Raw genomic sequence first — 27,826 nt, forward strand, 5'->3', positions numbered from 1 at the left:
TGGCCGCCTAAGTGATAAGATAAAATCTATAAAATACGGATTCACTGCTTTGTATTCTGTGCACAGTAAATTTACGGGGATTAGCTTTCATATTATTACTATAATGGCTATCAGGTTTATCCGGTGGAAATGTTAGCATCTACTTATTAATGACAATGTAAATTAATTGGAAGCTGTATAATTCCTTGCAGTTCTGCCACAGATCACTGAGTGTATCTGGCTATCTATCATCCCAGTCTGGGATAATGATCAAGCTTGGTCTGCCGGAATTAAAAGCTTAAAGGGGTTTTCCACTTTCAGTTGACTTTTATTGGATTCTACTTCATTTATCATTTTTTTTCAACTTCAATTTCATATAAATGTATTAATTTATTTATAAATGTTTATTTTTATATGGTCATTGGCAATTAAAAATGTGTGAACAATTATTACTGCAAAAAAAGGTGGAATCCAAAATCCTAAATGTGGATATCACAAATGAAAATAATCCCAACAGAAACTTATATAATAATTTCCTTACTGAACTCTATATCAAAAGTTGCTCAAGAAGGTTTTAAAATATGGCTTTTCTTCTACAGTTGGTGTCCCACCAACTGTATACATGGATTTTGATCTGCAATGCTTTATCTAAGCTATATTATTGTGTAAGTAGGAAATCATGAATTTGCACAGGTAGCCAGATAAACAGAAAATACTAGGCTGGTAGCACATGAACCACCACAGGGTCTCACAACTGTTTAGGTATCAAATGATCAGTTCCTTTAAAGCAGACTCATACTCAGACACTAAATCCAAGCCACTTTCAATCTTCTTTTGCTCAATGTTAAGTTAGGTCTTGGGAAACTTACCTTTGCTTGAGAAAATGGGGCTTTTGGCTTCTTGACTGACAATTGCCTTGGCATTGGCCATATCTGCAGAAGGGGCTTGGGAGACTAATGTTCATCTCACTGCACACTCAGAAACTGGGAGACAATGAGTGGAATTTACTAAAACTGGTGCACACAGAATCTGGTGCAGTTGTGCACAGTAAGCAATCTAACTTCAACTTGTTCAGTTAAGCTTTGCCAATAAAACCTAGAAGCTGATTGGTACTATGAACAACTGTACCAGATTCTGTGTACACCAGTTTTAGTAAATCTCCCCCCATGGATGATGTAAGGACGTTGATAGACCAGCAAATATCAGACTTCCTTTGACTTCTATCCACTTTATTGTCTTAAAGTGGAACTTTACTCTCTCAATCAACATGGACTATTTATAATCCTTAAACTGCTAGCATTAATAAATAGGAAAGTATATCATATTTTACATTCCTACATTTACTTCCTGATTTCCATGCCTAGGCAAATGATGTCATACATCCCAGAAGTCTTCAGGAGGGAGGGAGGGTTCTCAGCTCAGGCAATGCCTGAGCTAATGACAGATGGATTCCAAGGAGTAACTGCTACATGAATCATCTGTCCTTACTCAAGATGGCCACTGGCAGAAATGCCAGGAGGTGTTTTTCAAAATGATTTTTCAGCAAAATAAAGCATGGAGAAAAGGATGGCTTGTCTTACATATTAAATATGAATTGTATAGCATTTTTGGTTTGTGGTACTCACAGATGGATGCAGTTCAGTTCCACTTTAAGGTGGGTACACATGGATCGAAATTCAGTGTGCAGGCCTCTCTGTTCAACATTAGATCAGCTTCTGTCGAACAGTCCTGTTAGTAAACCTTGTTCGATCACTGGCTTATAGCCAATCAGCTGCAATGCTCATCAGTGCATTCTGACAGCAAAGAGTCCCTGCTGTCAGAATACAATAGCACAGTGGGGGACATTACTGCATCTACCTCGCTTGTATGGATCCAGGAATTTTGAGGTTTTTGTATCGTTCGGGTCACTGGTTAAAAGAAAAAAAACTCTCAGTGTCTACTCAGCTGTCACATATTGTTTTGAAAGAACGCTCTTTCACGATTATGAACTTGCATCAACAAGTTTTTGATGTGCATTTCTGAATGCAGATACAGCATGTGAGTTTTGAAAGGGCATATTTTAAAAATTTTTTAGATCATAACATATTCACAGTGACAGAGAAGCATTTAGAATAGAGATTTCTAATAGGAAAGAGATGTCTAAAATGCAAAAAACTGGGGGCTTGGCCAGAGCTCTGACATAAGTAGACCGATTATCCACGTTTCTCCAGTCACCTACTTGGATTTTGCCACTGGCACCTCTAGACCACCAGTCTAAAGCAACACCAAGATTGAAGAAGTTGGCAAAAAAGAATAAACAGGACTCGGAGAAGCCTTCCTAAGATGGCACCAGAAGGCATGGTGGCACCGAACTGGACACAGCTGCAGAGCTGGATTGCTTCCATTGATTCCTCAAGTGGCATGAAACATTCTGAAGGCACAAAATCACTGTCGGCCGGCCTATTAAATCATGACTGCTATGTGGGAGATCAAATTAAAGCCACACACGATGAGTTGTGTCTTGTAGCTGCATAAGTTCTTAGAGCATAGTTCAGAGTCATGGGAAAGAAGGTCTGTCATGCAACCACTAGACTTGCCTGGCTATCTAGTCAACTTGTTAAGTCTATCTAGTCAAGACAAACATAAACATGTTTTGGGCTGCCCTTGCAAAGCCACTGCCTTTTTCAATTGATCTCTGAAACCATAATGTGTTGGTGTTTCACAGTGCTGGAAAACCACATCCTTTTCCATACCCTTACTTCAACCACCTTCTCCCATCCCAAGAAAATTTGCTGATCTCTGGTAACTATAAAGAAAACCACTGACTAAACAACTAATGGTCAGATTTTGAGAACATCAGTGACATTAAAGAGCTGGGGAGAAAGTTTAGAGCAGTGGTCTCCAAACTGCGGTCAGGGGGCCAGATGCAGCACTTTGTTTGCCTTTATCCAGCCCTTGAGGAATTATTCTTGCCACTGACACAAAAAATGGGGCAAAATTCCTGACACTGAAACCAACAACGAGCCACTATTTCTCCCAATGACACCAATAATGAGGCACAATTCCTCCCATTGACACCAACTATCTCTCCTAATACCAAAGATGGGGTATTGTTTACTCTCACTGGGTACAGTCTAAAGGAAAGTAAACTGGCCCTTTGTTTAAAAAGTTTAAAGACCCCTGATTTAGAGGTTTGACACTCTCCTAAAGTTGGAAAAGTATTTGTGAAAAAACCTAGAAAGAGAATAGATAAGGAAAGAGTAAAAAAAAAAAAACTTTAAACTGCATACCATTTGCAAGCCTGTAATGGAATAAAGCCTGGCTAAACCATACTTGATTTAATAGTTCCTGAGCCTCATATATTTCTTTTAGAGGCATTTTCATTCATTACTTTAAGAGCCTAATTCCCCATTAACTCATTTACAACAGCATTTTTCCATAGCCAGTTGACCGTCGATTTCAAGTGTGTTCCATGTTTCTTTTTCTCAGAAAAATGACACTTAGCACTAAAAGTGGAGCTCGGCCAGATATTTCTTGCAGCCATTTAACCTCCATTTACTAAGAAATAAAGCAAAATTGATGCTGATTTGGCTCTACTCTGGGAATGCTTTTGATCCATAAAATGCCTCTTTGGCTGCAATTTGCCACACCGGGCTGTCACATCGCAGAGGCGCAAGCCTGATAATGATAAACCTTTATGGCCAGTCTGTTTGCATCTAACAGCAAAGTAATGTAACATTTTCATTTGGCTGCAATTAATGTTAATGTCGGCTATGAAATTTGTCATTAAATACCATTTTAAAATCCATTCAATTTGCATATGCAAAGCCCATTTGCTATCAGGTAAAATACACACAGTGCTGCGTCTTATCTTTTAATCGCGAGGCGTTTTGCTAGCCGCGAACGTTTTATAATGGATTTTTAGCGGTTTAACAGTATCATGTCCGAAATGGCCATTGAGGTGTTGCGAAGGTTGCAGTAGCAACACTCTCATTGTATTACAGTCAGGATAATACTCAGCATGAATGTTGATGTAAGAAACTCGTACTTCATTGACTCCTATATTGTATACTTCCTACTCACTTCTGGCATTGTAATGAAAATTGTTAGTTAAAATCCACGTAAAGAATTTCAAGAACCGACAGATCAATCCTAAACACTGGAAATCTTTGACAACCTCCACTCTTGCGGAGTGGTTTGAGGCCCAACAGGACAGTGCCCGCATGCAGCGTACGATAGCCGAAGATACCGATACTACTGAACGATATCGTTCAATGTGGATGGCCTGGCAAGTATATAGAATCGGCTAAATTCAAATCCTATTTTCCTAATGATCCTTCTGAAACCTATCAGAATAGATCAGATTATTCCAAGCCCCCACACCGGCTGTTCCATGACTCCCCCTTACAACATTTTTTTTTTCCTTTTCCTCTTCTTTTTCTCTCTCTACATTGGATGCACTGCTATTTCTTTTGGCATCCTTATTGTTCCTTGTTCTGGGGCTATCTCTCATAGGAAAAAGTCTATTAATGTTTAATACTGATTGCTCTCGCCACTATGTATTACTATTCTACAGTTCTGTATAAATGCAATGCAACTGACTGTGTTTCTGTGTTGCCAATTCCAACTGTATTGTTGAATTTCAAGCTAGATGCTATGTCTTGTCTACCTTTAATAAACCCTGATTTGAATAAAGAATTCCATGATCTGTGTGTTGACCAAGAATAGTGCTTTAACTTTACCTCTGTGCCAAAGATCCACAGATCATCATTTACAAATAATGGATCCCATCAAGTTTTTGCCCCTACAAGTATTTTATATTTTAGCAGAACTAGTTGTTGAATACATACATGTCTCTAGGGCTTCTCCAACAACTGGCCAAAGATCTTTAGCTGCAAAATTGGGGCCTGGCACTCTGTAGCTCTACACCTGGCCAGTTGTTGGGGAGGCCCCTGGACATCTATGTGGTCCATATCCCATTCTTGCCAATCGCTGATCACAAACCAGTATGCAGAAGAGTGCCCAAAATTTGCAGCTGTAGATTTCTGGATCAGGGCAGAGCGATAAGTACAAAGCACACATTACAAATGTCTCATTGAAGATTAGTTTAAATTATTAAAAAATGCTCCACACTTCTAATTACGTTTCTTGCAGTGAATGAACGGCTAATATTTACCCGATACACTACAAACTATGGGGGTGGATTTACTAAAGGCAAATAGAGTGTGGACTTTGCAAGTGCAGTTGCTTTAGACCTTATTAAATGAAGTGAAGCTTCACTTTGCAAAGAACACCCAAACACATGCAAGGAAAATAAAAAAAACAGCATTTTTGCTTGCACATGATTGCATGATAGAAGTCAGCAAAACTTCACCTCATTTACTAAGCTCTGGTGCAACTGTACGTGCAAAGCACACAGTCTATGTTCTTTTTTGTAAATTCACTTCTATGCGTATGTGCCCACCAACTTATCTACATTGAACTGATTGACAGCATAGTTTACAAACAGGGGACACTCCTAAGGTATCATGGAAGCCATCTTTTTTTTCCTAGCTACAGACCTCCTCAATTATGAATCTTGGCTGGTTATCTCAAACAGGAGTACTGTAAACGTAAAACCTTTTACTTGCTAATGGCCACACTGATACTCCACCAAACAGTGTCTGCATTGTTTATTTTTTATATGCTTTATTTGACAGCCAGATCACATTTCTTCTCATTTTCCCACTGACTCCAATGTACAGTTCCTCCCATTGACCACCAATGTAGGGGACTGTCATTATTCCACTAAATACTAGGGTAAGGGACAGTCTTCATTCCACTGACTCCCATGGTAAGGGGCAGTCTTCATCCCCCTGACCAATAAGGTAAGGGGCAGTCTTTATCCCCTGACTACCAAGGTAAGGGGCAGTCTTTATCCCCCTGACTACCAAGGTAATGGTCCGTCTTGATCCCACTAACCACCATGGTAAGGGCTAATCTTCAGCCCCCTGACCACAGAGGTAGGGGACAGTCATTATCCCACTGATCAAGGGTAAGGGACAGTGTTCATCCCACTGACTCCATGGTAAGCAGCAGTCTTCATCCACCTGACCAGTAAGGTAAGAGGCAGTCTTAATCCCCCTGACTACCAAGGTAAGGGGCAGTCTTGATCCCACTGACCACCAAGGTAGGGGTAATCTTTATCCCCCTGACCACCAAGGTAAGGGGCAGTCTTCCTCCAACTGACACCATTGTGTAGGGAATTCTTTCTTCTCTTGGCCACCAAGGTACTGGGAAGTTATCATCCCACCGACCACCATGGAAAGGAACAGTCTTCATACCCCTGACCAATAATGTAAAGGGCAGTCTTTATTCCCTTGGCTACCAAGGTAAGGGGCAGTCTTGATCCCACTGACCACCAAGGTAAGGCGCAGTCTTCCTTCAATTGACACCAATGTGTAGGGAAATTATTCATTCCACATTCCTCTGACCACCAAGGTAATTGGCAGTCTTCGTACCATTGAAAACATAGGGGAAGACTTTGTCTCTCCAATGTGTTGCATTGTGGAAAAATAATAGTATGAGTTTTGAGAATGGCAGAGGGGGCCGGAAGAGGTGGACGAATGATGAAAGTCCTTCAAACTCGCAGCCACTGCTAACTCCTGCAGCACCCCATTGTAGTGCTTCTCCATTGACTTGCATGTATAGTGTTTGGCGGGCTTACCGCCCCCCAATCGCAACATGTTGGGTCAACTTAGCCGCAGTGACAAAGTGAAGCATCGCAGCTGTGGCATTTAAACATCCCTTTCTGCTGCCTAAAACATGGCGAAAATTTCAAAACATGGCTCAACCGCACATTTTTGATACTCCCCAACCACAAGTCTAAACAAGGCCTAAAGGAAAGTTTTTTTTACATGAAGCAGCAGCCTGCAGGACATGAGATACACACCATTACAGGAAACCAATGTGAATGGTACTGCATCTCCATAAAGTTTCATTTAAACTTCAGCTTTAAACATGTCATAAATACATATTTCCCATTGGTCGAAAAAGTAAAAGAAAGTCTTGTTGTTCTGTTCTATTTTTTGCTAAGTAGATTCTGTGGTTTCAAACATATTTTGCCTAGCTGCTAGCGGCTCACACCTGGATATGTGTTGCTCCAAGTATGATAAATACATAAAAAGGTCAATTTAGGGCTGTAAACATCCTGGCCAATCTTTCTCTCCTTGATGATAACAGACCACCTATGTGTGCTCTTAGCTAAAGTGCCGTGCTTTGCCCTAAAGGTGGTAATGTGAGATGTCTGGACCAGTGTAACCCAATAAGCTGACAAATACAAGCAGATTTGAAAGTCACAAAGGGAACATAATTTGGAGGTGTGCAGTTGAACATGGCTGTAAAGCACTTTTCAGGACCCTGATGAGAGTGTTTTCAGGCATCAGGAAGCTTTTAAGAGGCCATGTATGAGTCAGATGTATTTGCAGCAGCGGGAGTAAAAAAACATAAGGGGGTATTATCTTTGCAGATTTGCCAATCTCGGATCACATGAAGAAAGGTAAACAGGATTCATGCTGAATCGCCACCCTATAACTTTAAAAGTCTTAAAGGAACACTTTCATAGGGGTGCCCTGGCCATAACAAAAAATATTATATTAAAGTGGACCTCCAGTTTGAATGGAAATAGCATCAGTGACTTTTGTGTGTACAGTCAAGATGGGAACTTCTCTTTACAGAACTCCTAATTCTCACTAAAACCTATCACGACATTGGAAGTTGATAATCCCATACAACTGATCACAGTATGAATTTTTTTCTGGTGGCTCTAAAAACTATTTCAAGCCAAACCTTTTTTTATAGAGTAGGGAATAGTTAGAATATCTGTTAGTTATTTTATCTGTACATGTCCCTCAACTTCCTGTCCTATGGACAATACAGGAAGTGAGAGGTAATCTGACCAAAGCAAGAGAAAATTCCTGCCAAATTGTCTGAAATTAATTCCATGGGTGGCCCTGTTACCAACATTTAGCATAATGAAATTCGATTTTTCAATTGACTTTTGTTGAAGGAGCCAAGAAAATTATCAGCCAAAGAGCACTCGCCTGCCCCTTCTGTTCCCCTCTGCCATACACAGAACTTTTATTTTTCCATAATACAACACATCGGGGGGAATATAATGGCTGCCCTCCACATCGTTTTCAGTGGTATGAAAACTGCCTATTATCTTGGTGGTCAGTGGAATGAAGAATGTTGCTTGCATTGGTGTCAGTGAGAGGGAGAATTCCTCATTACTTTGTTGTTAGTGGGATAAAGAATTTCCCTTATCTTGTTGGTCAGGGGGGAAATAATTCCCTTTAAATTGGTGTCAGTTGGAGGAAGACTGCTCCTTACCTTGGTGGTCAGGGGGATGAAGATTGTCCCTTGCCTTGGTGGTCAGTGGGATCAAGATTGCCCCTGTCAGGAATGGACTGGCCAGCAATGGTGGGACTCACCTGCCTTTTGATCTGCAGTACCAGGGCTGGCCAGCGGGTGCTCCCAGCAATCAGAGACTCAACTTTGCAGCCAGCTAACACCTGGAACTGATTATGCTGGGGTATTTAAGGGATGGCCAGACCCACAGACTCTGCCTTGGTGTGTGTTTGTCCTGGGCCCTGTATCTGTCCTGCATCCTGTTTCTGTTCCTTTGCTGACCCTCTGTACTACGCTGCTTGCTACCTGTCCTGATCCCTGGCTTGTGACCCTGACCATCCCTCTGCCTGACCCTCTGTACTACGCTGCTTGCTACCTGTTCTGATCCCTGGCTTGTGACCCTGACCATCCCTCTGCTTGACCCTCTGTACTACGCTGCTTGCTACCTGCTGAACCTGGCCTGTGACCCCGACCATTCTCCGCTTGCTCCCCCTGTACCTACCTGCCCAATTGATATTGACCCGGCCTGCCTGACGACGCTTGCTTGTATGTACTGTTATCTGTGGGTGGTTGGTTTGGTTTGTTTGCACTGTATTATGTTTAGTATTGCACTGCGTTTATGTTTGTATTGTTAGTGTTAATAAATTATATTGTTTATCCCATATCTGAAGTCTGCGTTTCCCTGCGTCAGTCACACATCTCTGGTCATACCTGGGAGCCCTGACATTACACCAATGCCAATCCTGACCAGAAGTGGCTGCACAGGGAAGCCATCTTGGTTTGTTGATGGGAAGGATGGATTTGGATGAGGTTGAGTATTTATCTCTGCTAGTGTTTGATGACAGGGAGTATGCTTATCAAACTCTGAAGGAGTATCCCCGGGATGAACTGCTAGAATGTATACGGCTTGCTCATGTTCTAGTAGATCAGGGCACAGAGTTCTCTGAGGTGCAGCCTTTGATTGAGGTTTGTGCAGAGTTGGTTTCATCTGGTTCCCCCGAATGCAGGGATGAATTTTTGCCACCATTTAGTGCAGACCAGGTAGAGTCCCTGGTGTGGTTATTAGAGGATGATGTGGGTTACTTTCTGGAGCGTTATTCCACATGTTCACCACAGACACTAAGAGTTTGTATAAACGCAGTGCAGTCATTGACCAGACAGGCTTTGTGTAAGCTCAGCTTTGTTCAACCCCTACTGCAGACATGGACAGACTTGTTGCACCCAGCCTCAGTCAGCTTACAAAAACCCAGTCCTGCTTCTAACTCTTCTCCTGTATTCCCAACAGCTCCTCCAGTTACAGCCCAGTATACTTGGCTATCTACCGCATGTCAGTACCCTGTTCCCACTCGCTGCACCTATCCTGCCTTTAACCCTGTAAAAAAGCCCTCTGTAGCAACTGCTCCCTCTCCTGTTCCATCCTCCAGTTCTTCTCTGTCTCCAGCTGCTCCATTCGTTTGCAGACCTGTGTTTACTTGCAGTGCTCCAGTAGTTAAAACCAGAAAAAAGCGAAAATTCTTTCCAACCAATACCATCCTGCCAGTATCCAAACTGGTGAACCTGCCTTCCGTGGTTCAGCCTGAAGCCTCTACTCAGCCTGAAGCCTCTACTCGGCCTGAATCCTCTACTCGGCCTGAAGCCTCTACTCGGCCTGAAGCCTCTACTCAGCCGGACGCCGGCATTCAGCCTGATGCCTCTACCCAGCATGATGAACTGATCCAGCCTGATGATCCTATTAGGCCAGTTGACTCGATGCCCGCTGTTGATCCAGATGATCCGGTACCTGATCCGGTGCTCGCTGTCGTGCCAGTTGACTCAGAGCCCGCTGTCGTACCTGGTGACTCGGTGCCCACTGCCTTGCCAGATGACGCGGTGCCCGCTGGCGAGCCAAATGACCTGATGCCTGGTGACCCAGTGCCCGCTGTCATACCTGGTGACCCGATGCCCGCTGTCGAGCCAGACGATCCAATGCCTGGTGACCCGGTGCCCACTGCCTTGCCAGATGACGCGGTGCCCGCTGGCAAGCCAAATGACCTGATGCCTGGTGACCCAGTGCCCGCTGTCGAGCCAGACAATCCGGTACCTGATGACCCGGTGCCCACTGTCGTGCCTGTTGATTCGGAGCCCACTGCCTTGCCAGATGACGCGGTGCCCGCTGTTGAGCCAAATGACCTGATGCCTGGTGACCCGATGCCCGCTGTCCAGTCAGACGATCCAATGTCTGACCCAGTGCCCGCGGTCATACCAGTTGACTCGGAGCCCACTGCCTTGCCAGATGACGCGGTGCCCGCTGTTGAGCCAAATGACCTGATGCCTGGTGACCCGATGCCCGCTGTCCAGTCAGACGATTCAATGTCTGACCCAGTGCCCGCGGTCATACCAGTTGACTCGGAGCCCACTGCCTTGCCAGATGATGCGGTGCCCGCGGTCGAGCCAAATGACCTGATGCCGGGTGACCCGATGCCCGCTGTCCAGCCAGACGATCCAATGTCTGACCCAGTGCCAGCGGTCATGCCAGTTGACTCGGAGCCCACTGTCGTGCCAGATGACTCGGCGCCCGCCGCTCCGCCTGGGGGCCCGAGACCTGTCGTTCCACCTGGGGGTCCGGCGCCCGCCGCTCCGCCTGAGGGCCCGAGACCTGTCGCTCCACCTGGGGGTCCGGCGCCCGCCGCTCCGCCTGAGGGCCCGAGACCTGTCGCTCCACCTGGGGGTCCGGCGCCCGCCGCTCCGCCTGAGGGCCCGAGACCTGTCGCCTCGCCTGGGGGCCCGATGCCTGTCGCCCCGCCTGGGGGCCCGATGCCTGTCGCCCCTCCTGGGGGCCCGATGCCTGTCGCCCCTCCTGGGGGCCCGGCGCCCACCGCTCCGCCTGGGGGCCCGATGCCGGTCGCCCCACCCGGGGGCCCGGTGCCTGCTGCTCCGCCCGGGGGCCCGGTGCCTGCTGCTCCGCCCGGGGGCCCGGTGCCTGCTGCTCCGCCCGGGGGCCCGGTGCCTGCTGCTCCGCCCGGTGACCCGCTGCCTGCTGCTTCGCCTGGTAATCCGATGTGCCTCTGCCCGGAGTCCAGCCCGATGTGCCTCTGCCCGGAGTCCAGCCCGATGTGCCTCTGCCCGGAGTCCAGCCCGATGTGCCTCTGCCCGGAGTCCAGCCCGATGTGCCTCTGCCCGGAGTCCAGCCCGATGTGCCTCTGCCCGGAGTCCAGCCCGATGTGCCTCTGCCCGGAGTCCTGCCCGATGTGCCTCTGCCCGGAGTCCAGCCCGATGTGCCTCTGCCCGGAGTCCAGCCCGATGTGCCTCTGCCCGGAGTCCTGCCCGATGTGCCTCTGCCCGGAGTCCTGCCCGATGTGCCTCTGCCCGGAGTCCTGCCCGATGTGCCTTTGCCCGGAGTCCTGCCCGATGTGCCTCTGCCCGGAGTCCAGCCCGATGTGCCTCTGCCCGGAGTCCAGCCCGATGTGCCTCTGCCCGGAGTCCAGCCCGATGTGCCTCTGCCCGGAGTCCAGCCCGATGTGCCTCTGCCCGGAGTCCAGCCCGATGTGCCTCTGCCCGGAGTCCAGCCCGATGTGCCTCTGCCCGGTGTGCCTCTGCCCGGAGTCCAGCCCGGTGTGCCTCTGCCCGATGTGCTTCTGCCCGGAGTCCAGCCCAATGTGCCTCTGCCCGGTGTCCAACCCGATGTGCCTCTGCCTGGTGTACCGCTGCCCGGAGTCCTGCCAGGTGTGCCAGTCTTTGATATCCCGCCAGTTACCAGACCCGGGCGGTGGAACATTTTTCCCAGCTAGGACTGTTTGGAGCGTCCTGAGGCCGCTCCTTGAGGGGGGGGGGTACTGTCAGGAATGGACTGGCCAGCAATGGTGGGACTCACCTGCCTTTTGATCTGCAGTACCAGGGCTGGCCAGCGGGTGCTCCCAGCAATCAGAGACTCAACTTTGCAGCCAGCTAACACCTGGAACTGATTATGCTGGGGTATTTAAGGGATGGCCAGACCCACAGACTCTGCCTTGGTGTGTGTTTGTCCTGGGCCCTGTATCTGTCCTGCATCCTGTTTCTGTTCCTTTGCTGACCCTCTGTACTACGCTGCTTGCTACCTGTCCTGATCCCTGGCTTGTGACCCTGACCATCCCTCTGCCTGACCCTCTGTACTACGCTGCTTGCTACCTGTTCTGATCCCTGGCTTGTGACCCTGACCATCCCTCTGCTTGACCCTCTGTACTACGCTGCTTGCTACCTGCTGAACCTGGCCTGTGACCCCGACCATTCTCCGCTTGCTCCCCCTGTACCTACCTGCCCAATTGATATTGACCCGGCCTGCCTGACGACGCTTGCTTGTATGTACTGTTATCTGTGGGTGGTTGGTTTGGTTTGTTTGCACTGTATTATGTTTAGTATTGCACTGCGTTTATGTTTGTATTGTTAGTGTTAATAAATTATATTGTTTATCCCATATCTGAAGTCTGCGTTTCCCTGCGTCAGTCACACATCTCTGGTCATACCTGGGAGCCCTGACAGCCCCTTACCTTATTGGTCAGTGGGATCAAGACTGCCACTTACCTTATTGGTCAGGGGGGATCAATGCTACCTCTTACCTTGGTGGTCAGGGTGATAAAAACTGTCACTTACCGTATTGGTCAGGGGGATGACGATTGCCCCTACCATGGTGGTCGGTGAGATGAAGACAGTCCTTTATCCTAGTGGTCAATGGGATAATGACTGCCCCCTACCTTGGTGGTCGATGGGAGGAACTATGTATGCCTTCTATATTGGTGTAAGTGGGAAAATTAGAAGAAATGCTCTATGTCTTGGAATGCCAGGTCCGGCTGTCAAATAAAACAACTAGAGAAAAACTATACAGACATTGTCTGGTGGAGTATCATTGTGTCCATTAGCAAGTAAAAGGTCGCTGTTTTCAGTACTCCTGTTTGGGAAAACCAACCAGGATTCATGATTTGAGGGGGTCTGTAGCAAGGAAAAAATAATCAGTTGCAGGCACTGTTTGGGTATTATGTCGGTTCCAGCTATCAGAATTCAATAGATCAAGTACAAGAACAAATAGAAAGCTGGATTCAGACTTTTTAAGTGTCATAGATGTAATCACTGGGCACCCTGGCTCTGGTTCAGCAGCACTCCACAAAGCGGGGCCCCCCTTCAGGAATAGGGAAAGGGCCCAGAGTTTAAAATCCTCATTTATATAACACAATGAGAGTGCCAAACAAACATCCAAGAGTTCAAGGTTTTTAGTGATAAAGGTGATGCATTCACTAAAACCAGCTTAAATTGCCCTCTGTTCTGAAACTATTCCAAGCAGGAAATCACAGAACTATTGGCATCTGCTTACTTGAGTCCATTTAAGCACAGTCAAAATTACTAAGCTCTGATGAAGGGGGGGAGAGTTTGGCCCTCAAAACGCAATGGACTTTTTCTGTTATGAATCAATTATATCATTAAAAACCTCGGACTCTAGGACATTTCTTTGGTACTCTCATTGGACTATATGTATGAAAATAAAATAAACAGCACTGTAGATTGGTTTGTTTACAATGGTGAGTGTGGATGAGGGAATTAAGTGATTTCTCTCATTCAGCTTGTGGAGCTGAATGACAGAAATAATAGCAGTGTGTTCAAAATAATAGCAGTGTGTTGAAAAAAGTGAATAAAGCTCAAAATCCTTATAACAGCTTTTATTTCCATACACAAAAATGCATTGGGAATACTACACATTCTATTCCAAATCAAAACATGAAGAAAAATAGATCAAATTTGTGTTGTTCCTCTAAAACAATTGAAGAAAAGTGAATATTAGACTGTTCAAAAAAATAGCAGTGTTTGTATTCTTCTTTACAAACTCAAACATTCACTATATAAACTGAAAAATGTTTGAAGATTTTGCTTTCCTTTGAATCACTTAATGAATATTTAGTTGTATAAGCACTGTTTCTGAGAACTGCTGTACATCTGTGTTGCATGGAGTCAACCAACTTCTGGCACCTGTGAACAGGTATTCCAGCCCAGGATGATTGGACTACATTCCACAGTTCTTCTCTATTTCTTGGTTTTGCCTCAGAAACTGCATTTTTGATGTCACCCCACAAGTTTTCTATTGGATTAAGATCCGGGGATTGGGCTGGCCACTCCATAATGTCAACCTTGTTGGTCTGGAACCAAGATGTTGCACATTTACTGGTGTGTTTGGGGTCGTTGTCTTGTTGGAACACCCATTTCAAGGGCATTTCCTCTTCAGCATAAAGCAGCATGACCTCTTCAAGTATTCTAATGTATTCAAACTGATCCATGATCCCTGGTATGCGATAAATAAGCCCAACACCGTAGTATGAGAAACATCCCCATATCATGATGCTTGCGCAACCATGCTTCACTGTCTTCACAGTGTACTGTGGCTTGAATTCAGTGTTTGGGGGTCGTCTGACAAACTGTCTCCGGCCACTAGACCCAAAAAGAACAATCTTACTTTCATCAGTCCACAAAATGTTGCGCCATTTCTCTTTAGGCCAGTCAATGTGCTCTTTGGCAAATTGTAACCTCTTCAGCACATGTCTTTTTTTCAACAGTGGGACTTTGCGGGGGCTTCTTGCAGATAGCTTGGCTTCACATAGGCGTCTTCTAATTGTAACAGTACTCACAGGTAACTTTAGACCTTCTTTGATCTTCCTGGAGCTGATTGTTGGCTGAGTCCTTGCCATTTTGGCTATTCTTCTATCCATTCAAATGGTAGTTTTTCGCTTTCTTCCACGTCTTTCAGGTTTTGGTTGCCATTTTAAAGCATTTGCGATCATTTTAGCTGAGCAGCCTATCATTTTCTGCACTTCTTTATATGTTTTCCCCTCTCCAATCAACATTTTAATCAAGGTACGCTGTTCTGAACAATGTCTGGAACGACCCATTTTCCTCAGAATTTCAGAGAGAAATGCACTGTAACCAGCATGTACAACATTTTCTGCCTTCCTTCCTTAAATAAGGGCAATAATTGCCACCTGTTTTTCAAAGAATGAATGACCTCACTAATAGAACTCCACAGTGCTATTATTTTGAACATGCCCCTTTTAATTAGTGATTCAATACACAGAATCAGCAGCATGCATGTCATGATTGTTGGGTCTGTTGGATCTCTATTACTCTACTACACCTGCTAGTAAATTATTTGCCATGTAGAAATATCATTTCTACCAAAAACAGTGCTTGATCAGGTTAGTGATGTCTGACTGATAATATTTTGAACACAACTGTATATAGCTGGGTTTAGGTAGTGGTCATAAAAACACATGTCCCCATTGGAAGATTTTCTTTACATACAGTTTCACTGAAAATTGTAAAACTTAGAATATCACTTGTCGTCTTTGTACCATAAGGGCAAATGCAAAGATTAAATCTTTGCAGAGGGAACACAGATAGAAAAAGTTCAATACCTTCCTCACTATATCTAAAACTAAAAAAAAATTCCCTATTTCGCATCAATTCACATATATGTATTTTTCTTTTTAACAACATAATAAAGAGCCAGACCTAGTGGCAAATAAAAGAATCGGTGGACAAATAATGCATTCATACACACACTGCAGTTGTGATAAACTAACAACTTTTCCTTAATTTGAAGTTTAGTTTAAAACAGCTTAACCCTTTGAGGACCATAAGATTACGGAACGCCAAAAGAATCAATTTTTTGTTTTTAAAGTTCGTACACTTCAGTTGATGTAACTAAGCCATTTCATGAAATAATTGGCAAAAAGCTAGATCCATTTGTTGATAAGAACTAATATTTTGACAAAAAAAAAGTATTTTAAGTTCTTAATCAGATGATACAGGCAATTAAAAATATGGGACAAATGGGTCCCTTGGTCCTCAAAGGGTTAATATACTAATCAATTTGCATCAAAACTAAAGTTATGCAGTTTTACAGTTTGTTTCTTGAGAATGAAGATACAGCCTGAGCAGAAAAGCCATCCCTGTAGAGGACCTTTCCACCCCCTGCTTGGTCAAACCTATAGCTCTGCAATCATGCTCTTTGCTGATTGGAGAATTCTAGCTCCAACTTAACAGAGGATCTCTGCAAAGAGACAGTTGCTTGCAAGGGTCCTTCTCCATAGAATTCTGATAGGGGATAGGAAATTTTACAACGACTGTGATTGCTTTACAAAGAATACAAAATGGAAGGGCTGTCACTTTCTAAAAAAAAAAATTGTGTTCCACTCCAGTACATACCTGGTGGAGATGCCAAAGGTCATGCCGGGAGGTATGCGGACAGTGTGATCTTTGACCCGTCCTTCATTGATGGGGAGCCAGATCTTGTGAGTGTTGCGAAAAGTTTGATGTTCAGCTGCTGTCACTAGGCCAGATTTTACAGCTTCGCGGTTGAGGGCTACAAAGTTACTTTCTAATTTTCTTTGCCGGGCTTTGGCTTCCACTGTCTGCCAGTAGCCTATTGCTGGTTAGAGAGAAAAAGGAAACACGAAACAGAATGGATTAAAGACAAACATTTCAAGCCATTCATGTCTTCCGACGCAGCACAAGACAGGCAAAAAACTAAACCAAGGAAGCAGTGGGAGTGCCAGCTGAGTCATTTATACTAGATGCTTTAAAAGTTAATGTTGGGAGCTGTCATACTGTTCCAGGTTGAACATCTTAATTGTACACCAGCCTCAAATGTCTGCCTGCAAAAAGTGCATTTATGAGATCAGGTACTGATGGTGGATGAAATGACTTGGCTCACAGTTGGCGTTCCAAATCATCCCAAAGGTGTTCAGTAAGATTAAGGTCAGGACTGTATGCGGGGCACTCACGTTCTTCCATACCAGGGGCAGACTGACCATTTGGAAACTCAGGCACTGCCCGAGGGCCCGGGGTCAGTAGGGGGCCCCATGAGATGCCCCTGGTACCTTTTTCATAGGCTTTTTTGAGTTTGGGCAAGGACACAGGGGCCCCATGATCCCCTATTGCCCGGGGGCCCCATGAGTTGTCAGTCCGCCCCGTTCCATACTAACCTCATCAAACTACGCATGTCTTCAATGAGCTAGCTTTTGTAAGCACATAAGCACACTTGCCTCAAGGTTTGAAGTGCACAGTTGTCTATAATGGCTTTGAATGCTTTAGCATTAACAGTCACTGAAAACGTATGGCAATATAGTATATATGATAAATCCATCTCCTGCTCTATGAGTGCACTCCATGCATCACTTCATTTATTATGTATATCACAGTTGCAGGATATTAGGTCATCAGAGAGTATCCAATGGCTATGACACCATCGCCTGCATATTGTCCCATTTATAAAAAGTTTCTATTGCAAACCATGAGAAAATTATTACAAAAGCCAAAAAATCTATTTTCTTTAAATTGTTGCCTATTTATTATAATTAGAGATGAGCGAATCGAAGTATCCGAAGTGGAATTCGAGTCGAATTTCGGAAAAATTTCGATTCGTGCCGAATCCGAAAAACAGCCTAATTCGGACGCGCGAATCGAAATTTTTCCGAAAATGGCGGCTGACATGTGCGGCGACGGAGCGGGGATGTCGGGGAAGGCGCGCAGACAAGGCGCGCTGCCCCATAATGCATTCCTCAACGACATGTGATCGCATCAGCCAATCAGCAGCCAGCCAGCCAGCACTGTGTAATGGTCGAGGTATATATAGCGGCCATTTTGGAAATCTTCATTTGCCTGCAGTCATTGAACAGAGGCAGACCGCTCTGTACTAGGGACAGGGACAGAGTTAGGGCCACAGAAACGAGAATTGGGGACAGAGAGAAGTTACTTAGGGACAGAGAACCATTACTCAGGGACACAGACTTGTTAATGAGGGCCACAGAATCGTTATTTAGGGACAAAGAAACGCTAGTTAGGGCCACAGAATTCATACTCAGGGACAGACAGAATTGTTACTCAGTGCCAGAGAATTGTTACTTAGGGCCACAGAAACGTTATTAGGGCCACAGAATTTTTACTCAGGGACAGACAGAATTGTTACTGAGTGCCAGAGAATTGTTACTCAGGGACAGACAGAATTGTTACTGAGTGCCAGAGAATTCTTACTCAGGGCCACAGAATTCATTCTCAGGGACAGACAGAATTGTTACTCAGGGACAGACAGAATTGTTACTGAGTGCCAGAGAATTGTTACTCAGGGACAGACAGAATTGTTACTGAGTGCCAGAGAATTGTTACTCAGGGACAGACAGAATTGTTACTGAGTGCCAGAGAATTGTTACTCTCACAGACACAAAATTGTTACTTGCACAGACACAGAATTGTTACTTGCACAGACACACAATTGTTACTCAGGGCCACAGAATTCATACTCAGGGACAGACAGAATTGTTACTGAGTGCCAGAGAATTCTTACTCAGGGCCACAGAATTCATACTCAGGGACAGACAGAATTGTTACTCAGGGACAGACAGAATTGTTACTGAGTGCCAGAGAATTGTTACTCAGGGACAGACAGAATTGTTACTGAGTGCCAGAGAATTGTTACTCTCACAGACACAAAATTGTTACTTGCACAGACACAGAATTGTTACTTGCACAGACACACAATTGTTACTCAGGGCCACAGAATTCATACTCAGGGACAGACAGAATTGTTACTGAGTGCCAGAGAATTGTTACTCAGGGACAGACAGAATTGTTACTGAGTGCCAGAGAATTGTTACTCTCACAGACACAAAATTGTTACTTGCACAGACACAGAATTGTTACTCGCACAGAGACAGAATTGTTACTCAGGGCCACAGAATTCATACTCAGGGACAGACAGAATTGTTACTGAGTGCCAGAGAATTGTTACTCAGGGAAGACAGAATTGTTACTGAGTGCCATAGAATTGTTACTCAGGGACAGACAGAATTGTTACTGAGTGCCAGAGAATTGTTACTCTCACAGACACAAAATTGTTACTTGCACAGACACAGAATTGTTACTCGCACAGAGACAGAATTGTTACTCAGGGCCACAGAATTCATACTCAGGGACAGACAGAATTGTTACTGAGTGCCAGAGAATTGTTACTCAGGGACAGACAGAATTGTTACTGAGTGCCAGAGAATTGTTACTCTCACAGACACAAAATTGTTACTTGCACAGACACAGAATTGTTACTTGCACAGACACACAATTGTTACTGAGTGCCAGAGAATTGTTACTCAGGGACAGACAGAATTGTTACTGAGTGCCAGAGAATTGTTACTCAGGGACAGACAGAATTGTTACTGAGTGCCAGAGAATTGTTACTCAGGGACAGACAGAATTGTTACTGAGTGCCAGAGAATTGTTACTCTCACAGACACAAAATTGTTACTTGCACAGACACAGAATTGTTACTCGCACAGAGACAGAATTGTTACTCAGGGCCACAGAATTCATACTCAGGGACAGACAGAATTGTTACTGAGTGCCAGAGAATTGTTACTCAGGGACAGACAGAATTGTTACTGAGTGCCAGAGAATTGTTACTCTCACAGACACAAAATTGTTACTTGCACAGACACAGAATTGTTACTCGCACAGAGACAGAATTGTTACTCAGGGCCACAGAATTCATACTCAGGGACAGACAGAATTGTTACTGAGTGCCAGAGAATTGTTACTCAGGGACAGACAGAATTGTTACTGAGTGCCAGAGAATTGTTACTCTCACAGACACAAAATTGTTACTTGCACAGACACAGAATTGTTACTTGCACAGACACACAATTGTTACTGAGTGCCAGAGAATTGTTACTCAGGGACAGACAGAATTGTTACTGAGTGCCAGAGAATTGTTACTCAGGGACAGACAGAATTGTTACTGAGTGCCAGAGAATTGTTACTCAGGGACAGACAGAATTGTTACTGAGTGCCAGAGAATTGTTACTCTCACAGACACAAAATTGTTACTTGCACAGACACAGAATTGTTACTCGCACAGAGACAGAATTGTTACTCAGGGCCACAGAATTCATACTCAGGGACAGACAGAATTGTTACTGAGTGCCAGAGAATTGTTACTCAGGGAAGACAGAATTGTTACTGAGTGCCATAGAATTGTTACTCAGGGACAGACAGAATTGTTACTGAGTGCCAGAGAATTGTTACTCTCACAGACACAAAATTGTTACTTGCACAGACACAGAATTGTTACTCGCACAGAGACAGAATTGTTACTCAGGGCCACAGAATTCATACTCAGGGACAGACAGAATTGTTACTGAGTGCCAGAGAATTGTTACTCAGGGACAGACAGAATTGTTACTGAGTGCCAGAGAATTGTTACTCTCACAGACACAAAATTGTTACTTGCACAGACACAGAATTGTTACTTGCACAGACACACAATTGTTACTGAGTGCCAGAGAATTGTTACTCAGGGACAGACAGAATTGTTACTGAGTGCCAGAGAATTGTTACTCAGGGACAGACAGAATTGTTACTGAGTGCCAGAGAATTGTTACTCAGGGACAGACAGAATTGTTACTGAGTGCCAGAGAATTGTTACTCTCACAGACACAAAATTGTTACTTGCACAGACACAGAATTGTTACTCGCACAGAGACAGAATTGTTACTCAGGGCCACAGAATTCATACTCAGGGACAGACAGAATTGTTACTGAGTGCCAGAGAATTGTTACTCAGGGACAGACAGAATTGTTACTGAGTGCCAGAGAATTGTTACTCTCACAGACACAAAATTGTTACTTGCACAGACACAGAATTGTTACTTGCACAGACACACAATTGTTACTGAGTGCCAGAGAATTGTTACTCAGGGACAGACAGAATTGTTACTGAGTGCCAGAGAATTGTTACTCAGGGACAGACAGAATTGTTACTGAGTGCCAGAGAATTGTTACTCAGGGACAGACAGAATTGTTACTGAGTGCCAGAGAATTGTTACTCTCACAGACACAAAATTGTTACTTGCACAGACACAGAATTGTTACTCGCACAGAGACAGAATTGTTACTCAGGGCCACAGAATTCATACTCAGGGACAGACAGAATTGTTACTGAGTGCCAGAGAATTGTTACTCAGGGACAGACAGAATTGTTACTGAGTGCCAGAGAATTGTTACTCTCACAGACACAAAATTGTTACTTGCACAGACACAGAATTGTTACTTGCACAGACACACAATTGTTACTCAGGGCCACAGAATTCATACTCAGGGACAGACAGAATTGTTACTGAGTGCCAGAGAATTCTTACTCAGGGCCACAGAATTCATACTCAGGGACAGACAGAATTGTTACTCAGGGACAGACAGAATTGTTACTGAGTGCCAGAGAATTGTTACTCAGGGACAGACAGAATTGTTACAGAGTGCCAGAGAATTGTTACTCTCACAGACACAAAATTGTTACTTGCACAGACACAGAATTGTTACTTGCACAGACACACAATTGTTACTCAGGGCCACAGAATTCATACTCAGGGACAGACAGAATTGTTACTGAGTGCCAGAGAATTGTTACTCAGGGACACCTAATCGTTGAATTAAATAGTATGTCAGACAACATGCAGAGGAGTGGCAGAGGAGGCAATGTTTTAGGAGCGAGCAGACGTGGCAGCAGAGGAAGGGGTCGAGGCAGCAGTATTCGCAGCCAGAGGCCAGTGCTCCCGGTGTCATCCAGCGGTCGTGTCTCCACCGACAACCCTGCCGTCATTGATTGGTTGGCTCGGTCGTCTTCCTCTTCCCAGGTCACCTCTGACACCTACAGCCAACGGTCGGTGGGTACGTCAGACACAACCGTTAGTTGGCATGGCCCGGGACCAAGCCCACTGAAATCACGTGTCCTCTACCTGCCCCTGTCCTTTGCTGTTCCCTCACCAAGCGAAGTATCGCATGCTGTGGGCTCAGCCCCACTGTACAGTGAGGAAGAGCTAACAGAGGGCGGTCAGGAACGGGGGGAGACATCGGCCTTTTCAGCAGCCAAGCGAACAAGTACTGGCGAGGAGAGTGGCTCGGTAGCCGGTCTAGAGACAGGTCTGTCTCCTGACCCAGACGCAGCCGAGGGGGCTAGTAGTGAGGCGGAGACCCTACTTGATGATGAGGAGGTTGATCGCACTTGGCAGCCTCGTCGTCATCAGGCAATTTCTTCCGCATCATCAGGAGAAGAGGGTGGCAGCTTGGCAGCGAGCAAAACAGTCGGTGGGTTGCCCAGGAGACAGCAGCAGGGTCGCATCAGTGTCAGTGGAGCCAAACGTCCACGGAGTAGAGCACCAGCTCCACTGCAGCCTACCACCACGGCCAGTAGTGGTGCCGGTGCGCACGGAGGAAGTAGCAGTCAGCCAGTGAAGAGTAGCGGGGGCAAAGTTTCCTACTCGGTGGTGTGGCAATTTTTCCTCAAGCCGCCCGAGGAAGTAAACGTAGCCGTATGTCGACTATGTGGCCAGAAATGCAAGCGTGGCCAGGGGGCCCATGTTGGGACTACAGCGTTGCGTCAGCATATGCAGCGTCACCATTCGGTGGCCTGGGAAAACCGTGATAAACATACGGCGGTTCTGCCTGCCCCAGCCCCCGCTCCATCACCCGCTCCGTTACTTGCTCCGTCACCCGACGTCGTCAATCGCCCTCTATCAGCCAGTCAAGGCTCCAACACCTCTGCTGAGGGGAGTTGTCGCTCATTGGCATCTTCCGCTCGTTCAGATGCTCCTTCTCCTGCTACTCCTCTTCTCGGATTCCGTCAACAGTCTTTCTTGGAATCCGTATCCAAGAGACAACAGTTTGCGAGCACGCACCCGACGGTGCAAAAGCTGAACGTCCTCCTGTCCAAGTTGCTGGTGCTGCAGTCCCTCCCTTTCCAACTGGTGGACTCAGCACCTTTCCGAGAAATGATGGCTTGTGCCGCGCCGCGGTGGAGAGTGCCAAGCCGTCATTTCTTTGCCCAAAAGGCAGTGCCAGCCCTGCATTCACATGTAGAAGAGATGGTGGGCCAGTCTTTGAGCATGTCGGTCTCTGCCAAAGTGCACGGCAGCGCCGACGTGTGGAGCTGTAACTACGGTCAGGGACAGTACATGTCATTTACGGCCCACTGGGTGAACGTGGTGCCGGCACAGCCGCACCAGCAACTTGGACAGGTCACGACGCTTTTGCCTCCACGTTTGCACGTCCTTGGTCCAGCAAGCATGTCCGCCTCTACCACCTCTTTTTCCGCCGTGTCCTCAGCCGCCACCCCCGTGCCAAGTCCCATTACCCGACCGGCATATCACATGTGCAGGGCGCAACGGTGTCACGCTGTGCTGCACCTGGTATGCCTTGGCGAACGTAGTCACACAGGGGAGGAACTGCTGAGTGTAATGAACAGAGAAATCGACAGATGGCTGTCTCCGCGCAAACTAAAAATCGGAACCATGTTGACTGACAACGGAAAGAACATGGTGTCTGCTCTGCGTCAAGGAAGGTTGTGCCATGCGCCATGCATGGCTCACGTGTTCAATCTGGTTGTCAAGCGGTTCCTAAAATCCACCATCCCACTGCAAGACATCCTTAAAATGTCACGTAAACTGTGCATGCATTTCAGCCATTCCTACACCGCAAAGAACACCCTCATTGAGCTGCAGCGTCAGAACGGAATTCCACAGCATCGCCTGATCTGCGACGTTGCAACAAGGTGGAATTCAACCCTACACATGTTAGACCGCCTTTACGAGCAGCGAAAGGCCATCACCGATTTCCTGATGTTACAAGCGGATAAAGGTACTCCCCTGTGTAACTTAGATGTCAGCCATTGGCAGCTCATGCGTGACACCTGCCGCTTGCTCAGGCCCTTTGAGGAGGCCACGCTATTCGTGAGTCGGCAGGACTATGGGATGAACGACGTCATTCCTCTGTTGCACGTCCTGGAACAAATGCTGTTAACAATGGCTGGTCAGGGTGCGGTAGACGTGGCGCACAGATCTCAACGCCACATGACCCCTGTGGGGGCAGGACAGGAAGAAGAGGAGGAGGTAGAGGAGGACATTTGTGCTCAGGAATTATTGAGTGAAATGGGTGGTTTTTCCACTCAGCGGACAGGAGTGGAGGAGCAGGAGCATCTGGTAGAGGAGGAGGAGGAGGAGACAGAGGACCCAGACGCACCGTGGCAGTATGCTGTGGAGATGGAGGCAGGGAGTCCCTCGCATTCCTTGGCACAAATGGCCCATAGCATGCTCGGTTGCTTGCGTAGCGACAGCCGAATAATAACCATCAGACAGAGGGATGACTTTTGGCTGTCCACCTTGTTGGACCCTCGCTACCGGTCCAAAATGGTGGCCTTTTTCACACCTGCTGAGAGGGAGGCCAAAATTACGTACTATAAAAACCACCTATGTAGTCAGTTGGTCTCTGCCTTTGTGCGCCAACGTCCATCCTCAGACACTGTGGGCCCTGTGCGCTCGCGTTCCGCTGGCATGGCAGCAGGGGAGGGGTGGGGTGGTAGGAGCAGTGGCAGCTCCACCAGCAGCGGCTGCCTCAGTCTGCAGTCGATGATGAGTAGCTTTCTTCACCAGCGCAGTGAGGAAACTACTAACCAGCCGCAGCAGCAGCAGCAGCATCAGGTGGACCTGGAGCAGGAGCTCAAACAACAGGCTTGGGCCTACTTGGACAGCACCCTGCCAACCGAGGTAGACAATCCCCTTGACTACTGGGCAACGAAACTTGACCTTTGGCCCCAACTAGCTGAATTTGCCCTTGAAAGGCTGTCATGCCCGGCCAGTAGCGTGGCATCGGAGCGCGTGTTTAGTGCGGCAGGAGGTATTGTAACTCCGCGGAGGACACGACTGTCCACCCAAAGTGTGGAGAGACTCACGTTTGTGAAAATGAATCAGGCGTGGATTAGTCTGGATTTCAAACCACCAGTTCCTGACACAACTGACTAAATCCGCCATGAATCATGCCTCAAACATGTGCCACTTTCAGGTCTCCTCACACTGCTGGTGTGTTGAATTTTTTGACATAGGGTGCTGGCAGATTACGGGCCTCCTATAGCTGCTGCCAGGCCCCTAATCTGCCATAGGCCCCTATATACCGCCTCCTCCTGCTGCTGCCAGGTCCAGAGTCTCTCATGGGTCCCTGTACGGCCTCCCATTGCTGCTGTCTCCATCGCCACACTCTGCTGCCATGTGCCACTTTCAGGTCTCTTCACACTGCTGGTGTGTTAAATTTTTTGACATAGGGTGCAGGCAGATTACGGGCCTCACATAGCTGCTGCCAGGCCCCTAATCTGCCATGGGCCCCTATATACCGCCTCCTCCTGCTGCTGCCAGGTCCAGAGTCTCTCATGGGTCCCTGTACGGCCTCCCATTGCTGCTGTCTCCATCGCCACACTCTGCTGCCATGTGCCACTTTCAGGTCTCTTCACACTGCTGGTGTGTTAAATTTTTTGACATAGGGTGCTGCAAGATAACGGGCCTCACATAGCTGCTGCCAGGCCCCTAATCTGCCATGGGCCCCTATATACCGCCTCCTCATGCTGCTGCCAAGTCCAGAGTCTGTCATGGTCCCTGTACGGCCTCCCATTGCTGCTGTCTCCATCGCCACACTCTGCTGCCATGTGCCACTTTCAGGTCTCTTCACACTGCTGGTGTGTTAAATTTTTTGACATAGGGTGCAGGCAGATTACGGGCCTCACATAGCTGCTGCCAGGCCCCTAATCTGCCATGGGCCCCTATATACCGCCTCCTCCTGCTGCTGCCAGGTCCAGAGTCTCTCATGGGTCCCTGTACGGCCTCCCATTGCTGCTGTCTCCATCGCCACACTCTGCTGCCATGTGCCACTTTCAGGTCTCTTCACACTGCTGGTGTGTTAAATTTTTTGACATAGGGTGCTGCAAGATAACGGGCCTCACATAGCTGCTGCCAGGCCCCTAATCTGCCATGGGCCCCTATATACCGCCTCCTCATGCTGCTGCCAAGTCCAGAGTCTGTCATGGTCCCTGTACGGCCTCCCATTGCTGCTGTCTCCATCGCCACACTCTGCTGCCATGTGCCACTTTCAGGTCTCTTCACACTGCTGGTGTGTTAAATTTTTTGACATAGGGTGCTGCAAGATAACGGGCCTCACATAGCTGCTGCCAGGCCCCTAATCAGCCATGGGCCCCTATACCGCCTCCTCCTGCTGCTGCCAGGTCCAGAGTCTCTCATGCCATGTGCCACTTTCAGGTCTCTTCACACTGCTGGTGTGTTTAATTTTTTGACATAGGGTGCAGGCAGATTACGGGCCTCACATAGCTGCTGCCAGGCCCCTAATCTGCCATGGGCCCCTATATACCGCCTCCTCATGCTGCTGCCAAGTCTAGAGTCTCTCATGGGTCCCTGTACGGCCTCCCATTGCTGCTGTCTCCATCGCCACACTCTGCTGCCATGTGCCACTTTCAGGTCTCTTCACACTGCTGGTGTGTTAAATTTTTTGACATAGGGTGCTGCAAGATAACGGGCCTCACATAGCTGCTGCCAGGCCCCTAATCTGCCATGGGCCCCTATATACCGCCTCCTCATGCTGCTGCCAAGTCCAGAGTCTGTCATGGTCCCTGTACGGCCTCCCATTGCTGCTGTCTCCATCGCCACACTCTGCTGCCATGTGCCACTTTCAGGTCTCTTCACACTGCTGGTGTGTTAAATTTTTTGACATAGGGTGCTGCAAGATAACGGGCCTCACATAGCTGCTGCCAGGCCCCTAATCTGCCATGGGCCCCTATATACCGCCTCCTCATGCTGCTGCCAGGTCCAGAGTCTCTCATGGGTCCCTGTACGGCCTCCCATTGCTGCTGTCTCCATCGCCACACTCTGCTGCCATGTGCCACTTTCAGGTCTCTTCACACTGCTGGTGTGTTAAATTTTTTGACATAGGGTGCTGCAAGATAACGGGCCTCACATAGCTGCTGCCAGGCCCCTAATCTGCCATGGGCCCCTATATACCGCCTCCTCATGCTGCTGCCAAGTCCAGAGTCTGTCATGGTCCCTGTACGGCCTCCCATTGCTGCTGTCTCCATCGCCACACTCTGCTGCCATGTGCCACTTTCAGGTCTCTTCACACTGCTGGTGTGTTAAATTTTTTGACATAGGGTGCAGGCAGATTACGGGCCTCACATAGCTGCTGCCAGGCCCCTAATCTGCCATGGGCCCCTATATACCACCTCCTCCTGCTGCTGCCAGGTCCAGAGTCTCTCATGCCATGTGCCACTTTCAGGTCTCTTCACACTGCTGGTGTGTTTAATTTTTTGACATAGGGTGCAGGCAGATTACGGGCCTCACATAGCTGCTGCCAGGCCCCTAATCTGCCATGGGCCCCTATATACCGCCTCCTCATGCTGCTGCCAAGTCTAGAGTCTCTCATGGGTCCCTGTACGGCCTCCCATTGCTGCTGTCTCCATCGCCACACTCTGCTGCCATGTGCCACTTTCAGGTCTCTTCACACTGCTGGTGTGTTAAATTTTTTGACATAGGGTGCTGCAAGATAACGGGCCTCACATAGCTGCTGCCAGGCCCCTAATCTGCCATGGGCCCCTATATACCGCCTCCTCATGCTGCTG

At 47.0% G+C, this 27,826-nt stretch overlaps 1 protein-coding gene across 1 annotated transcript in view; it reads right to left on the reverse strand.

Moving 5' to 3' along the window:
* Positions 1 to 27,826, reverse strand: part of CFAP77 (cilia and flagella associated protein 77) — a 247,853-nt gene that overhangs the window by 61,310 nt on the left and 158,717 nt on the right. The window contains exon 3 of the mRNA XM_089675359.1: positions 16,546 to 16,768. Within this exon, the coding sequence (XP_089531485.1) occupies positions 16,546 to 16,768 (223 nt within the window). The remainder of the gene's footprint in view (positions 1 to 16,545; positions 16,769 to 27,826) is intronic.

This window comes from Staurois parvus, unplaced genomic scaffold (assembly GCF_062004578.1).
Source record: "Staurois parvus isolate SC_StPar_1 unplaced genomic scaffold, SC_StPar_1.0 ptg000154l, whole genome shotgun sequence".
NCBI lineage: Eukaryota > Metazoa > Chordata > Amphibia > Anura > Ranidae > Staurois > Staurois parvus.